This window comes from Dermacentor silvarum, chromosome 1 (genome assembly GCF_013339745.2).
Source record: "Dermacentor silvarum isolate Dsil-2018 chromosome 1, BIME_Dsil_1.4, whole genome shotgun sequence".
Lineage (NCBI taxonomy): Eukaryota > Metazoa > Arthropoda > Arachnida > Ixodida > Ixodidae > Dermacentor > Dermacentor silvarum.
Genome location: NC_051154.1, coordinates 429,450,848 through 429,467,151, shown reverse-complemented (window position 1 = coordinate 429,467,151; position 16,304 = coordinate 429,450,848). Strand labels below are relative to the sequence as shown.

Below are 16,304 nucleotides of genomic sequence, written 5' to 3'. Positions count from 1 at the left end.
GTCATTGCTTGAAGGGGCCTGCTGCGTCATGGCGCGAAGCTCCCCTCGCTAGAAACCGGCGTAGATTGTGCGCGCGCTAAGAGTGCATTTTTATTTCCCCTTAACCACAACGATTAGCAACATCTAGGTTCAGAAAATTAAATCAATTTATAAGGTTTTGCTTGCCAAAACCACGCTCTCATTATGAGGCACGCTGTAGTTAAGGACTCCGGAATAATTTGAACCACCTCGGCCGCGATTTTGTAGTGATGACTTATGACTTATTCTGTACTAGTCTTATCATCCACCGCTCACGGCCGGCTGATCCCGTTGATAACGTGAGTAGACCGTCGCTCAGCCGCACGCCGTCATATGCAACAATCGTCGCTTTGCGTCACCCTTGAATCACCTGTTAACAATAATATTGTCGAACTGAGTGTGTGCTAGTGGTTTTCCCTCATTCCTTTGGTGCGAGATATCATTTTGTAGTTGGATTCATGATCTGTCTCGTCAGCGAACTTATTTTAAGGATAAGACTATGCCGCGTGCAGTTGTGCCTTTTCTCTGTGCTCTATTATGTCTGACTAGCGGCATTTTCAAGCTTAGTAGAGTAAATTAAACAAGCAAATCAATGCAGCACTTGCACCATTGAACATTGATTTGGAGAGCACATATTTTTCATGTGCCAAGAAAATGACAACGTAAGGGTGTGTAAATGGTGTCATGCCACTCAAAAAGCTTTTGGCATTTAACGAGAGTGCATCAATCAGCTGCTGAATATTGTATTTGACCGTTTTTTCCCAGAAGCTCTACACAACGCCGCCACACACGTCGCATTGTGGGAAAAGGCGAATACTGACGAAAATTTTTACTTCATTTTGAGAATTCTTATTGTAACCAGAAAAAATTATTCTGCCAACTTTTTTTCTAGTGCAGCATGGGCTAGAAAGAAGCAAATGCTAAGATCCAAAGAAAGACAGTTCTCAGACTTTAACTATCCGCTTTCAAAAGCACAAAGCCAATTTGTCTTGTTTGTGGTAGGGTTGTAACTGTTAGTTGACCGACTAGGGGGGTGGGACGGTTTTTCGGCGAGAAAGCAAACTAGTAGCCCTGGCATTGTCCGATAAATGACCATACCCCGACAGTCCGTGTCTCGGCCGCCCGAGAGTGGAGCCACGTGTGTAACTTTCAACAAAAAACGACTACAGCGCAAAAGTTTGTAATACTTGCCTTCGCGCACTGCCGTTAAATGTCGCATGTTTAATAAAAGCAAATGAAAGATGAAGTAGCACTGAGCTTGTTGATCACCTTGGAAGGTGATCAAATGAGACATCACCACGAGACAGTGACGTTATGTTAATGTATTGAGGCGCTGCCCAAAACAAACAGAAAGAAAACAACAAGAGACGGGAAAGAGCGCACACTACCTAATACCACCATTTTTGGCCACTTGTACTTTGGATTCACTTCTATCGCTACGGCTTGCGCGTGACAATATATCCATTTTTTCAACAACGAATCGACCGACCACCCCAAATTCTCTTTCTGCGTGCTAATCTGCGCCATCCGATAGAAAACCAGATTTACAACATCTCTATGCCACCGTATCCACAGTGGCAGACACCAAGCTGCTTTTTGTAAACGACACGCTGTGCCGCATTTGCTCGAAAAAAATTATCGGCACTCAGTCGCAATAAGACAGAAATGCGCGCGCCTGTATTCAAAGCTTGTATGTGTATTGCGCCTGGCTTGAGCGGAATAAGTAATAATAATATTACCTACAATAACAATAACAATAAAATCAATTTCGCCCGACAGGCGAATCACTGATTGCGACAGAAATGTATTAGACAGCTGTGCAAAATAAGGTTAGTCCTTTTATGAGCTGCATAAACTGCTGTAAACATTGGCTTACTAACTAAATTAAACTGCACGTTGTCACGCGCACAGTCACGCACGAACATATCGCTCTCGATAAGCGCGGACACTCGCTGTCAAGACGATGGCGTGGGGGAGAGCGGCAGCAACAGCGAGCGAATTGTCCATGGTGCTACTTGTAGCTTCAACGCGAACTAATTGCGCCGAGAATACACCGCACACGAAGGCATCAGGAGCGCTTTAACGAAAAGCTATTCCAAACTGCTTTTATTCTATTTTTGCAATCAGGCCTTCATGATTGCCCAACTTCACTTGTCTGTCACGCAACGTAAAGGAAAAATATTAGCGTAGCTTGCACGGGAGGAGCAATGCTACAGAGACAGCGGAGCTGATGGGCACCTAGCTTGGCCGGGCTTTTGGACTAGGCTAAGCACTACGAAGTCATCTCCGACATTGTCCGCAATTTATTCATCATTGATCGATTATCAATTAGCTACTGGTTGACTATCGATTGTCTATCGATGACTGTCTAAGCTTAAGTAGTCTCAACCATGCTTAGTTAGACTTAACCAGGCTCAGCTTTGCTAGTTCACAGAGGTATGTGTCATTGCGCTTGGAACCTTTCTGCACTACCGCCATGATCGGCCCACAATTTCTCTTCGCAGGTTACGGACTGACGCTCGGCTTAAACAGCTCCGCTGTTAAAAAAACGCGAGAGCTACTGACTCTTATATGACGTGTGCACACTAATTATGCATGTGAGACCGAACAACAGAAAAATATTATTTTTCGATTCTATGCCTTTTTACCATCAGCCCTCCGCAATTGGTCAAAAGTTTTCGGGCTGCGCCCACTTCGCCTGTCTTCACCTGAAGTCCAAAAACCGTGAAAAATCACTGCGTCGAAGTGGTGTGTACGCATTAAAGATGCATTATGACGCTGATCAAAACTTAATTTCTTTTTAATAGCCGGACACTAATGAGCAACCATTCTTTTCTCACCCTCTCACGCTTTCACTTTCCTCCGCACCATACGGCGCGCGGCCACGATGTTATCGCACTTGTACATTATACGAAACATCACGTCGACGACTGCTGCCATAGACTCGAATACCGCTGCCATAGACTAGAAGCTTGTTTCCCCACAGTACGACTGAGTTTGTGGAGAAACAAGCCCATTGTATGTTTTCTTCGTATTTCCAAGCGATTTCGTGCGACAGCATCTAGATGCCGGGAATCAGGTTAGTCGTGTCCGAACGACTGTCATACCAGTGTTTTGTTTCGCTATGAGGACATTGTAAGAGTCACCTTACGGGAGGAAATATTCCCGACAAGGCGGGGGTCCGAGAAGTATTGTCAAGCGATTAGCTATTTGCGCAGCTAAGCAATCATGTGGCTCACAGCAGGCGCTACAACAAATGACCCGGTGTAGTTCAGCGGTTGCGGCTCCACTTTCTCAAACCTTCACAACCTTACCTTCGCGTATAAGGTGCGAGATTTGCGTACACTTCACAGGCACGCATGATTTTAGTTATACTTCCGAACTGAAAAAAGAAATTACGCAGAAACTCCTCTGAGAGTTGCCTACGTATGCACAAGCATTCTGCCGCTTGTTAATCGCCACGCAGCCCGGTGTCATTATCAATGTTATGAAATTTCATTCGACCAGCATAAACCCATATTAACCCTCATCGATCGTTACCAACCTTATCGAACACGATCCGACCCTTATCAACTATTATCGGTCCTTATCAACCTGGATGTCCAGCTAAGCTGTTGCAAAACTACCACTACAATTTCTGAGGGGGCATGCAATGTTTTATTCATGGTTCGTATGCTTGTTTTGAACTTGTTCTTTATAGAAACATGTTCTGTTCTGTGTATTGTATGGGTGACCTCAATGAATGTATGCGCTGTTCGCTTCACTTCGCTGAGCGCTTGTAGCCTCTCCCTTACGTGGTTATGAGCCATTGCATTCGTCTTACGTGACGTGACGGACAAATTTCTGATTTGGTAGACATAGAGATGCTTATGCGTTTAAAACTAAAATGGCATCGTTTATTAAACGAGATGAAGGTGCTCATTTTCGCTGTAACACGGGGACTCTCTTTTCCTCTTTATTTCGTTCCGTCACACGTCCGATAGATCATAAATTTTCCCTTTCAATTTTGCTACACTAATAATATTCAAGCCTTCGCATTGTCGGAACATTGCACTATGAAGTAAACGCAAGTAACAAGTGCTCTATTTGGCGATATCCTTTTGTGTCAAATATTTGCCTAATAGTAAATCTTTCTAAATACCTTATCTTTCTAAATACCAAATGAAACACTTTACCATGCGCCGAAACTTGAGAAAAAGGGGAACGCGCAGCCGTTCTTAGTGCTTCCATGGAAATCCATAAAGCCATTTGGCCCGCTCCTTCTTGCAGAATCTGACACCATCATCTTTTATTATACGCCAGGGCGCCAATATGCATCACAGCTGCACATTCGTGTCCATTTTTAGCACGGTCCACAAGCTCTTTCTCGTCAGTTCAACGGCGGACGAATCTTTTGCCCCTGTAGAGATGCTTTGCCGCATAGTAGCCAAACAAAAGCGCCCCAGGCAAAAAATTCATCCAGCGGAATAAAAGCAAACTGGACCAACATATATAGAGAGACCTACAGTATGTGTCACTAGAGTGCAATTGGCTGATTGGTTTTTACTGTGCTGCAAATGACGTTTTAAAAATCACCCCATGCACTTTAAATGAGTCTACAAAAGTGCTCCAGGAAAAACATCCAGCCAGCGTAATTAAACTACACTCGACATATAGCGTGAGAACGTTGTCGGGATTGAGTGCCTAAAGTGCAAATTGCGAAAAACGAGCCATTGCTCAGCAATCGATTTATAAAAATGCTGCCCATAGAGTTGCGCCGACCGCATCGCCCCAGGGTCGGCTTCACCGCAGTAGTCGATGTCCCAGATTGCTGGACTTGATGATTGTGCACTTTTCGTTTCAGCGACAATGATAAGTTCCCCGCCAAGATTTGGCAATGCCTGCAGTATGCACTCCACCCCAATTTTATTCATTTGTAAATTTATTTCTCGTGATCAGGGTCCCCTGTGAGTAATTGACCTAGATAAACGTACTCCTTTAAAAACTCTAGAGGCTGACTGGCGATCCTTAATTCTTGTTCCCTAACTCAAAAATACTTTGCACCAAAAAGTACTTCAATGCGTGAAGCAAGAGCAGTGGTATTGACAATCTTTGATTGTCAATACCACTGTCAATACCCCCTACCGACCCAACTATTTTATGTGCATAAACCAAACGCGCAAATACCGACACTGAAATTAAAAAACACCGGTTTTTATTTATGCCGTTCTTTAAATGGACGTGTGTGGTGGTTCATGGGCCTAGGCACTCAGATACAGGAAGCAAAGTCATAGACAGGACAAACATTTATCAACGGCAGACGGCACAATTACACTTCCGATGAGAACAAGACTCTGAACTAATTCTATACGGTCCACGCAGTCCACGATTCACGCGAGTTGTCACAGTGCGTGTCCTCACGGAGGATACGATGAGTCTTTAAGCGTCTTCGTAAGATGGTCACTCACAGTACTTGGTGACGATGTTGGAGGCGTTGGCGCTTGCAGACTTGCAACGCTGTGTGTACGAAGAACTCGTGCAGGCGGCCCGTGCACGAGCGGACGATAAACTGCTCGCGCGACAGCACGGCAGGCCCACGTGATCAGTCCGGCAGGTGGTTGTGCCGGACCATTTCACGTGGCTCGCCCGACCGAACGTCGCACTCTCGACCAAGGTCATCTGGTACTGCTCGGCTCGAACGCTCGTTCACCGCAGGAACAGTACCGACCCGCTTAATCTGGTCTGAATCTCAGCTCTGGCCGGAAACACAGTTTCACCTCAGGACACGCCAGTCCCGTCCCGGCTGGTCTGGTAGCGCCGGCTCGGTCCGTGTTGTGCTCAGGTCGAACCCATAGACGCATTGGCTAGCATGACCGCGCTAGCTCAGCCGTTTTCGTTCCGAAGGGCCCGAGCTTCCACGCACATTCGTCTCGAGCCCTCGCATTCACTTCTTCGTGGCTTCCGCTGGCTTCTTCCACGTTGCCATACTAGTTTCTTACTACAACGGGCTTTGAAAAATTTCAGCTCGAGTGACCTATCTCGATTCTCAAGAGAAGGCCAACCTACAGTAAACTTTGCGCCCAACACAGACACAAAAAATTGTGCATTTCATCACTAAACACCGAAGGAATAGCAATGGTCGTTTGCGTTATTGTGTCATTTGGTACTGATGGTCACACTGCCTCTATTATAAAGGTTTTATTTTCATAAGTGCGGTTGCTCTTTTCCCGAAAGATTATCTAGCCGTCGACCGGAATGAGCCAGCGTCATGAGCAATTATTTAATATTTACGGAGCATGTGGGTTCAATCCCTGATTTGCAGACTTCAGAATAGTTTGGTTATCTTAATTTTCTCATTACAAATAGTGACTGCAGGGAACCGCGGAAATTCTGTGACTGCATCGTGGAGTAGCCACATTGCCAATTCGTCAAGTGTTTCGCGAGAGAAAAAAACAGATTCATTTAGACTACAATGAAAAAAAGAAGATGTCAGGTAGTTTTTTTAACAGCAGCATAAACCATACAGTGTTTTCAAATGAATACCAATGTGTGAAATTTTCATCGATGAATGTTGTTCTGAGTATGCTGCACTTGCGAGAAAGCTCAAAACCCTTGTATTACCATGCGGAACGAGACTCCTGTGGCTGGAGAGGTCGTGCAGGCTGAGGCGCTTCCCGCATAATTAGTAATAAAGCATCCCTGATTTATGGTGCAGAGATTTCCAAACGAAGCGTGCTGTTACCGCGTGTCTATCGCGTATTACCACACTTTGAAAGAAGGCGCAAGCTCTCAACCAGTATCATAAAAAAACTTGTGCTCTTCTCACTGTCGCAGTATTGATTACGTGCTCGTTTATAAAGGTGATCCGTGCATATTTTTGTTCCTCAACTGTTTGTGTTTACGCGAACCCGACGTGTGGGGTTGAACAGCTCGACCCTATAGATTTTTCATGAGCTCATTTCTTTTTGGAGGGGGGGGTCTGAAGTCTCAGTGGCAGGCCACGGCGAAGCTGTACAAGAAATGTCAGGAGAATCGGCAGTTCCCTACTGGTTGTTGAACCACGGACACTACGCAACAGTGGCGTTATGCATTCTGCAAATGGAGGGAGGCTGACTGAACTAAAGCACGTTTCGTTCGTTGATCACGAATGAAAGTAGATTTCAAGCGTCTTGTCACACGAGCTCTTGCCGCTCTTTAGCCAGACCTGGCCCTCGTGCCATTAAACACCATATATGATCATCACACGAGCCCTGAAGCTGTCCAGTAATGTCTTTTCGCAGCAGTTAAAAGGTCCCACCAAAACAGCTTGACCAGAATAACCAAATATTTGGAAAGGCGTACTAAAGCTTTTCAAAAGCGGAAGTGAAGTCGCGATTTCCAAGCCAGCTTAACACTCGTTACGATGGACTGGCTTTTCTAGACTACGCTTAACAGGTGTATCGAACAGTGGAGTGCACTCGGTATTTTTCACCTTTTTGAGCACGCTAGCAACCGTGCTGCCTGCCTACTGCAACCTATTTCTCTCCCTCTATCTACTCCACGCGATCACCGCAGGCTGTGGGTATTCAAGTGGCATCCCCACATGACATGGTTTTTTATTATTGCTCATTCGGCATTTAACACAAGTTAGTTAGAATGGTCTTCATATATGACTTGAAGCAATCTCTAAATAGGAGCGAAGTACTCGAGTATTGGGCAAGACGAGGCACAAGATATTCGTCATTTTGACTGCTTCACTGACATCAGCCAAAGAGGTCATGCGTGTGTACTTATTTTGGGACAAAATTTCGTGTGAGCTAGGAGGGCGGTTTCTGAAAAGCGTTAGTTACAAGGCCAAAAGTAAAGTAATAGTGTTCAGTTACTCTGAAGGAGAGCGGCAAGGACAATCTTTGCGAGGTGTCTAGGTGCCTAGGTGTCAAGGTGCTGTAGCTCAGCGTAGGACCAGCTTCTGTTAAGTCAACAAGAAAGAAAGAGTAGCCCGATCTTTTGTTTATCACGGCCATATAATGCCTGTAAGAAATGAAGCCAAGGAAAGCATAGGGGTAATTAAGACCGACGGTTGCGTCGTTTCAGTCCCCACTGGCGAGAAACATAACATGTTTCTGTGGGCTCAATCCCCACCGGCGACAAGTTATGTTTATGTCAACTTTAGTTTTTTCATAATATTTTTCTACATTTCAGTTTCAACCACAGCTAATCACCCCTATGTCTTCCATCGCTTCATTGCCTGCCGGCTTTCGATGTTCTCTTAAGTCATTGTTTCCCAAAACTTGCAGTACGCGACTCCTTTTAGCAATACCAAACCTTCTCGCCTCCCCGCCTTTATAAGCCTTCAGAAAATTTACTTTTATTCAATGACGCAGACGGATTCACATTTTTAATTTATCTCAGCGACATTACCCACAGCAGAGAGCCACCAAAATACTCGTTCATATTTTTACCAATTATTGATTTAATCATGTATTTTAATGACAAATATGTGTTTGCTTTCTTGATACAACCATATATGCAGAACCCCTATTCTACACCTTCGATGAGTCAAAACTATCTGCGGTTCGGAGGCCGTCTTCGGTGAAGGTTTCTTTGTGGTGATTAAAGGTTTCAATCACCATTCACCTCGTCGTTTCGCCGTCCATCTTGCGGCCAAAACTAACATTATACTGTGCATAATAAACATAATTTTAGGAGTTATACATATGCTTATGTTACTCTTACAGAAAACGGCGTTAGAATAGCATCAGGGGAGCACCGAGACTGAAAATTCATCTTTGTTCCGGCAAGCATAATGTACATATTTTAAAACCCTCCTGACCCCCCCCCCCCCCAAAAAAAAAAAAGGCTCGTGCTCCATATGGGGGTCATGACCGGCAGTTTGAGAAACACTGTTCTAAGTCATTTGTTTTAGTCATTTGTTTGTCTTCCACTCAACGAATTACGTCAGCGCCATTCACATTTGCACTTTCTTTTTCTCTCGGATCATGCAGGTTGTGCGTATGCTGTTCACCGTGGTATTCCTGTTCACCGTCTGCTGGCTTCCGTACCACGTCTACTTCCTGTACGTGTTCCACCACCCCAGCGTAGTGCACTCGGATGACATCCAACACGTGTACCTGGCTATGTACTGGCTCGCAATGTCGCACGCCATGTACAACCCCATCGTCTACTACTTCATGAACCACAGGTGCGAAATGAAGTGAAATATTGTGCACATTGTACACTTCATGAGTGTCGCTAAAGAACCAACAGTCGTCGCGCACGTTTTGAAAGCTCGGAGTACACGAGAGCTGTTGTAACACACAAAAAACAGCTGTTAATTAGCTAGAAGAATGTCAGCATCCCAGGCGCTCGATTTTCCTCCCAGTTACAATGATATAAGTAAAGCAGACTTTCAAGGCAAATAAAGCATAGGGCAATTTGCTTTTGGTATTTAATTCAGTTGTATAAATAATAAGGACAACGTAAATGGAACTCAAGGAAAAGACAACTTGCCGCAGGTGGGATCTGAACCCACATCTTCCGCATTACGCTTGCCGTGCTTTACTTATTAGGTTAAAATTATTTTTATTTAATTTCCCCAAAATAAACATATAAAAGAAGGTCAGTTTGGCACGAACAGCCAAGCACTGAGTGCGATAGGAAGGTTCAGCTCTTTTGTTACCGCGGTTAAAGGAATCGATTGACTTGATCGACACTTTTTCACCGCGTTGGTAAACATTGTTAGTTGGAATTCCTTTACTATAGCAACAAGATGTACCATCTGAAATGACGACTTAACTTCAACTCTTTGTCAGATTTGGCAATTTTAGGCAGATTGGGAAGTAAAGAAAAATAAAACTTCGATTGGACGTATCGTCAAAACTATCCTGCAGTGCTGTCCTAACACTTCTTCAGTAAAAAGATACATAATTTGCGTTTTGGTCCACTCGGAAACATAATTTCCATGTCACAGCAGCAGTAAAGACACAGAAGACTCTCTTGAGTTGTCAACTTTCCGATCCGCCACATAGACGGTTTCAACTATCTCTTAAACAAGATATATTCTCACGAGTGCCTGACTTTTTGATGATTTCTTTCGACTAATATCAAGTGCAGCATTGTTTTCCCCACCGTGCATTGCTTTAATCCATCAGCGCTTTGGCAGTGCATGTACAAATTATTAAGAAAAATCTTTCCCGTCGTGTGGGGCTCTCACTCGCACAATAGCACGCAGTCAACTTTAGACCGACCTTTAACCGAAGCTTGTAAAAGATAAGACAGCTATATCTGTCTCATCTTTTACATTTTAAATTGCGCGTGCACAAATGCCTTTATTCATTACTGTACAGTATTGTGCAACAGTCAAAATTACAGTACAGCACTATAGAGCAACTGAACAAAGCATTTAGAGGCTCCAGCTCACAGTTTAATTTACACTAAACCACGTTACTTGCAGAGAAAAGCTGATTGAACCGAACAATTAAGTATAAGAAGGCTTGTGCATGCTTCCTGACCGGAGAACCATTGTTTCGCAAGCCTAAATAATCCACTAAAAAGAAACGAGGGTCCTGCTGCAAAGATGAAAAAGAAATGCTCGTAGTACAATAGGAATTTACATCGTTTTCACATTTGCAAAGCTACTGCTTTTCCGCAAAGCATGGGCATCAATATCGGTAGTATTGATTCCAGAATATCATCATAATAATGTTTTTTTGCGTGATATCACTTACAAAAGTTGGTAACTACGAAGCAGGTGCATATTTTGTATATTTCGTACTTTATGAACCCTCAGTACTGACACTATAAATATCAAATTATTGCTTTCACTCGAGTTCTCTGAGGTGCTTCTTTCAAGTTTCAGGTAAGAATTTTCAAAAATTGTATGTTCAATTAATGACTGCTATCAATCCATTAAAAACACCAGTGATCAGGCTATAATTGTGTGTATCGCAGTATACGTTGTGAGAACTACGTCCTGAAATATTTATTTATTTATTCATTCAAAATACCCCCAAAGGCCCTCATTACGAGGGTGTTACAAGGGGGGGGGGGGATTGCAGGCGCACATGCACTGGTCACAGATCATACTTATACATCATACTAAAAACAAAAGAATATACAAAAGTAGTAATAGAGTGAAACACATAGGTAATGTGCACGATACGTCGCAATTATTGCATAGATACATTAGTACATATTAGGAGAAGATAAGGCAACTGCAATGAAATGCAAACAGCAACAACCACAGAAAACACTAACGTCCCAAAATAATAACAATAAGATTAGGTTGCAAGTCGTGAGCGAATTAGATCTAGAGACTTAGTTAAGTCCGTTTCCGTGGCAATGTCTAATGGTAACGCGTTCCACTCAGTTACATTGGGCGGTAAGAAAGAATGTGCATGATGGAATGACTGGCAGTTAATGCGTTTGACTTTATATATGCATAATGGTCACGTCGTGGGAAGATAACTGGTGGTGACTGAAATAAATCATGAAGTGACGGATTGTGATAAAGCTTATGGAAAAATGATTGGCGAGAAATTTTATGGCGAAGGGCTAATTGTCCCACTCAGCTTTTTTCTTTAACGAGATGACGCTGGTGTAACGTGAATAATCTGAAAAAAAAATAAATTGCGCAGCATGGTTATGCAAGGCTTAAATGTTACTCTGATGATACAAATTTGTTCGGGATCTCATATGGCAGACGCGTATTCTAGTTTAGGACGGATTAATTTTCTGTACACTAGTTTTTTAATATGCATTGGGGCTTCTTTTAAGTTATGTTTAAGAAGTCCGAGAGTACGGTTTGAAGAGGCAAGGGTAAGATTAATATGATTATTTGATTAATAAGACTGACGGAAGATTGATACCAAGGTACTTGGAAGTTGTGGCGAGTTCCACAGCGTTGATATTAAGGGAGTAGGTGGTTGGAATTCGTGGCCCATTGGTGAAAGACAGGAGTTTAGTTTTAGAAATATTTAATGGCATTAACCAATTAGAACACCATACACTTATTGCTTTCAGGTCAGTTTGTAGTAAGTGGCTATCAATGTAACTTGTTACACATCGATAAAGTACACAATCATCTGCAAATAGACTGATTTTGGATGAGACTCAACTGGGTAAATCGTTAATATACATTAGGAAGTGTAAAGGTCCAAGTACGCTGCCTTGTGGAACTCCAGACGTACCATCAGCATACCATGAGTTAGAATTGTTAACTGATGCAAACTGAATTCTAGATGAGAGAAAATCGGTGATCCGTGCAATTATAGTAGGGTGAATGTTAGGCTGCGAAAGTTTAAGTAACAACCTATGGTGTGTAACACGATCAAATGCATTATAAAAATATAAAAATATTGCGTCCACTTCAAACACAGCGTCTATCACTGCGTGTATGTCGTAACGATAAACTTTAATAATAAATAAAGTTGGGTGTCGCATGCGAAGCCCTCGCGAAAACCGTGCTGATGCTTGAAAATAATGTTATGGTCTTCAAGGAAGTTGATGACTGTGTATGATATGTTCCAGTAATTTACAAATCGTGCTGGTTAAGGAGATGGGACGATAATTAAGCGGAGAAACACGATCACCTGGTGCGAAAATGGGTATTATTTTAGCAATGCGCCAGTCATTAGGAACGCAGCCAGTAAATAAAATGTCAAAACATAAAAGCAGCAAGAATTAGCCCGTTTTTAGCAGTAAGGAAGGAGTTAACGTTGCGCTAGCACACCTCGGATGCTTGCTAACCATATACACGGCTGCAACATGTCGGCGTGACACAGCACGCGAAGCAGCTGCTGATGGGCAGAAGGAGCCGACCGGCCAGCAAGTGTTTCACAATGCTGGAGGGATGAGGAGCGTGGGCAGTGGCGTAGCAGTTGTGTCAATTTCGACGAAAGATTGCAAGAGTTGTAAGAAAGAAATCAGAAAGCAAAATCTGCGCGATAACACAAAAGGCAGTGCGTTGCTATTGTTCGTCCGAGCTGAGTGCATAAAGAAAAAAAAAACTACTGGAGCAACAATTAGCAACAGAATGAGGCGTGTGTCTGCTGTAGCAAAAATTTGGAGACAATAAACTCAGCACACCCTAATAGATAGCGAAGGTATTCACCAAGAGAGACTCGGAGGTAACGGCCTCCTTCCACATGCGCCGGGATTGAAAGCGGTTGGAAGCATTCACGGGTCAGCATTGCAGATAAGCAAACCCGCTTAGAATATTGGTGGAAAAGGAGCAGGGAAGATATTGATAGGACAGGATTCGTTACAGGCTTAGGTTGCAAGTTAGATATACAGATTTTAAGGAAAACAGGAAGAAGGAAGGAGAGATAGGGACAATGCTAGACTGATAAGCATGTATACAGGGTGTTTCAGCTAACTTGGGCCAAGCATTAAAAAAAAAACCTAGGCGCTACGCGTGCCGTATTGGCGTAGTTCCGAGCCGTATCGAGCACGTCATGATATTTTACATTCCGCTATATAACAAATATTGCTTAATTACTATCTTAATTATTAACTCTAGCGAAAAATCTTCAATACAAAAGTTGTAGTGGTTGTTCAGAAACATTCAAATTATTTCATCTGTGCTAAGATAACTGCCCTGTTTATTGTTTTTCCAGCCTTACTTTAAAGTGCGCGGAATTTAAAAAATACCGCGTGACTGCCGGCTAATGCGCCACGCATTTAGTGCCCTAAAATGTAAGTTCAACGAATTAGCAAAGGCTGCTCCGCGCACAGAGGTCGATTGAACAGGCTGTCGGTGACGGCAATGCTCCGCGTCTGCTGCGCAGTAGTGAAGTCAAAATAGTGGCGTGTGAAATTCAGTGGTGGTGAGTTAGCATCGTGAAGTTTAAAACGCAATAATAATTTCACGATGTGAAGTGCCCATGACGCTGAGCGTGGTCCCATAAACGCGCGTATCTGCATGATGAGCGTTTGCGCCCCTCGAATTAGGATGCAATGTGTTCTGCAGGCGGCGCACAGTTTTATCACTTCGTTCAGTGCGTTTCTATATTTTCTATATTTGTGCGTATTAATTTATCCGTATTTAGCGGTGAGCTGATGTCGTCTGGCTTCTACTGAAAGACTGAACGAACTTCATACCAAGACCGTGAGGTTTGCAGTGGTCGACTGACAACGGGAACAACTGACAACTTGCTGTAATAACATCGATATTGGCACACATATTGCGTATCTGTCATAAATTTATATGACCTTTCTAAATGCTTGATTAGCAGGGAGGTGAGAACGATCCAGATACATGTTTACGGTCAACATATATTCGAGTTGATATAGTTATGTTGCAGTTTAAAAAAAAACAAGTAGTGTCTGTTTCGAAGAACCTAAAACAATTTATATTCCGCCCTTTTTTCAAGACCACAGGAAAGATGCATGCGCTCCAACCTTGACGCAAACATCGCAGCAGGCGAACATTATGAGCGCGTTTTCCTACAGCGGCGTGAACGCCTGGTTTTTCTTTCAGTAGCGTGAATAAAAATGGTATAGCTTATGAGTAGCAAACAACTTTACTTACTACTAAAAGGTATATCTTACAAAGTTGTTTACATCTATTTAAAACTGAATAAGAATTTCATTTTGTTGAAATAAGTTATAACTTGTCATGTATTTCTTCTTATTTCAACAGGAATATTTTATGAATAGTGTGTGGCCTCTTCTCACCTAGTCGCGCTACAATTGCAACTCCCCTAGCATCCCTTGTTGATGTCGCTCACAACCGGTCATGGGCCGCTTTTCGTCCAAAGCTTCGGGACCACGTGGAGTGACCTTGGGTGCTCTGCGAAGGAAGGACACGGTTCGGCGTCGGTTGGCGCTAGACGACATCGTCTACTGGAGTGCCTGCATGCTCTCCCTCTCGCGCGGCAAGGAGAAGATAATCCAGGCACCTTATCGTCGACCAGCAACTTTGCCGGTACCGACTGCCAAGGGAGCCAATATTAGAACTCCTCCTGCAATCACGCACACCACTGTCACATCAGATCCTGGGAGAAGTACAGATGGTGCGGGTCTTGTCTTGAGGTTATGTGAACTATTTATAATGCCGTGTTCTGTTTTTTGGATGAATCAGTATTCAGACGTTCAGGCACTTTGTTATATAAGCACTGCCACTGCTTTGATGGTGCGATGAACGCGTCAGCGCGGACCAGCTCTCAAAGAGAGGTGCGGAGAGATTTGCCGTGAGAACATAGCGACATTGCCTCGACTACAGATGCATGATGTGCAATCATGATATCAAGTGACCACGCTTATTTCTTTCCGTGTCATTTATTCTAAGGTTTGTTTTATTCTCGCTCCTAAACGACGCCGCAACTTAAGCAACTTAAAGGAGCTGCCACTTCAAATGCCCAGCTATTTCACTAGCAGCTGGCAAGAAGTTTTTCGCAGTTTTCTCTTTTACATGCCTAGCTCACCTCCTTTTATTGTCAGCAATCATTAATAAGCACCTGCTGCACGCTATGAAGTCAACGCAAGAGTTCCCAGAGTGTCCAGTCGCTCTCATCGCACTTTTATCATTTACTAAACGCTGTTGATATGCAATTGTTTGAACAATTCATGCTACCAATCTTTTCTTTGGTACACAAAGCAGTCTGGCGCCTTTCTGGATCCAAAATTCATGATCGCAACGTGATACAGCGGCTTACTAGAGGAATCTGCGAGGAAGTTCGATGGCTGGACAGGTTTGATGCAAAGGTGTACTTGATCTTCACTGTCGATGAACACTAGGATATGGTGGGGTTGCTCCCAAATCACTCCTGTCAGGTCGTCATAGTGACTGCGACAGACGTAAGGATCGTTGCAGTGGATGGGTACAAATATTGCAGTAGGCGATTGACAAGTTCAACCTTGTCAGTCGTAGGAAGTAGGACGCGATTTTTGCCGATACAGGCTATCTTGCATTGAAGATCTTCGTACCTGCGCCATGAGAGTCCCTATGACTTTTATGAGTAGGACACTAATCAAACCGCAGTTTCCTGAAGGCAAGAACCTCTTAAGCGGTTACAGAGTCATAAACACTACAATGAATACGCAGTCTGCTTGAAAGGAGCAGTGAAGTTCTTCTCGGAGAAAAGCGGATTGACTTCCCCCTCCACATTACGCTCGAGGAGGAGTCGGCTTCTTCTGCCATCTACAGGCACGCGTACTGCGCTGCTTCGTCGCTCTGTTTCTACGTCCATTCTCGCGACCCTGTTCCGCCTTCTTGTTTCGATTCCTCGTCATTCTTTCCATGTTTCGTTTGCATGGTTGCTTTCTGCACAGTAGTCACTTCAATATTTCGCCCCAAAGGCATCACATGACAAATAGAATGCGTCCTG

At 43.6% G+C, this 16,304-nt stretch overlaps 1 protein-coding gene across 1 annotated transcript in view; it reads left to right on the top strand.

Moving 5' to 3' along the window:
• LOC119448082 (tachykinin-like peptides receptor 86C) overlaps window positions 1-16,304 on the top strand; it is a 459,995-nt gene that overhangs the window by 432,019 nt on the left and 11,672 nt on the right. The window contains exon 4 of the mRNA XM_049664048.1: window positions 8,982-9,178. Within this exon, the coding sequence (XP_049520005.1) occupies window positions 8,982-9,178 (197 nt within the window). The remainder of the gene's footprint in view (window positions 1-8,981; window positions 9,179-16,304) is intronic.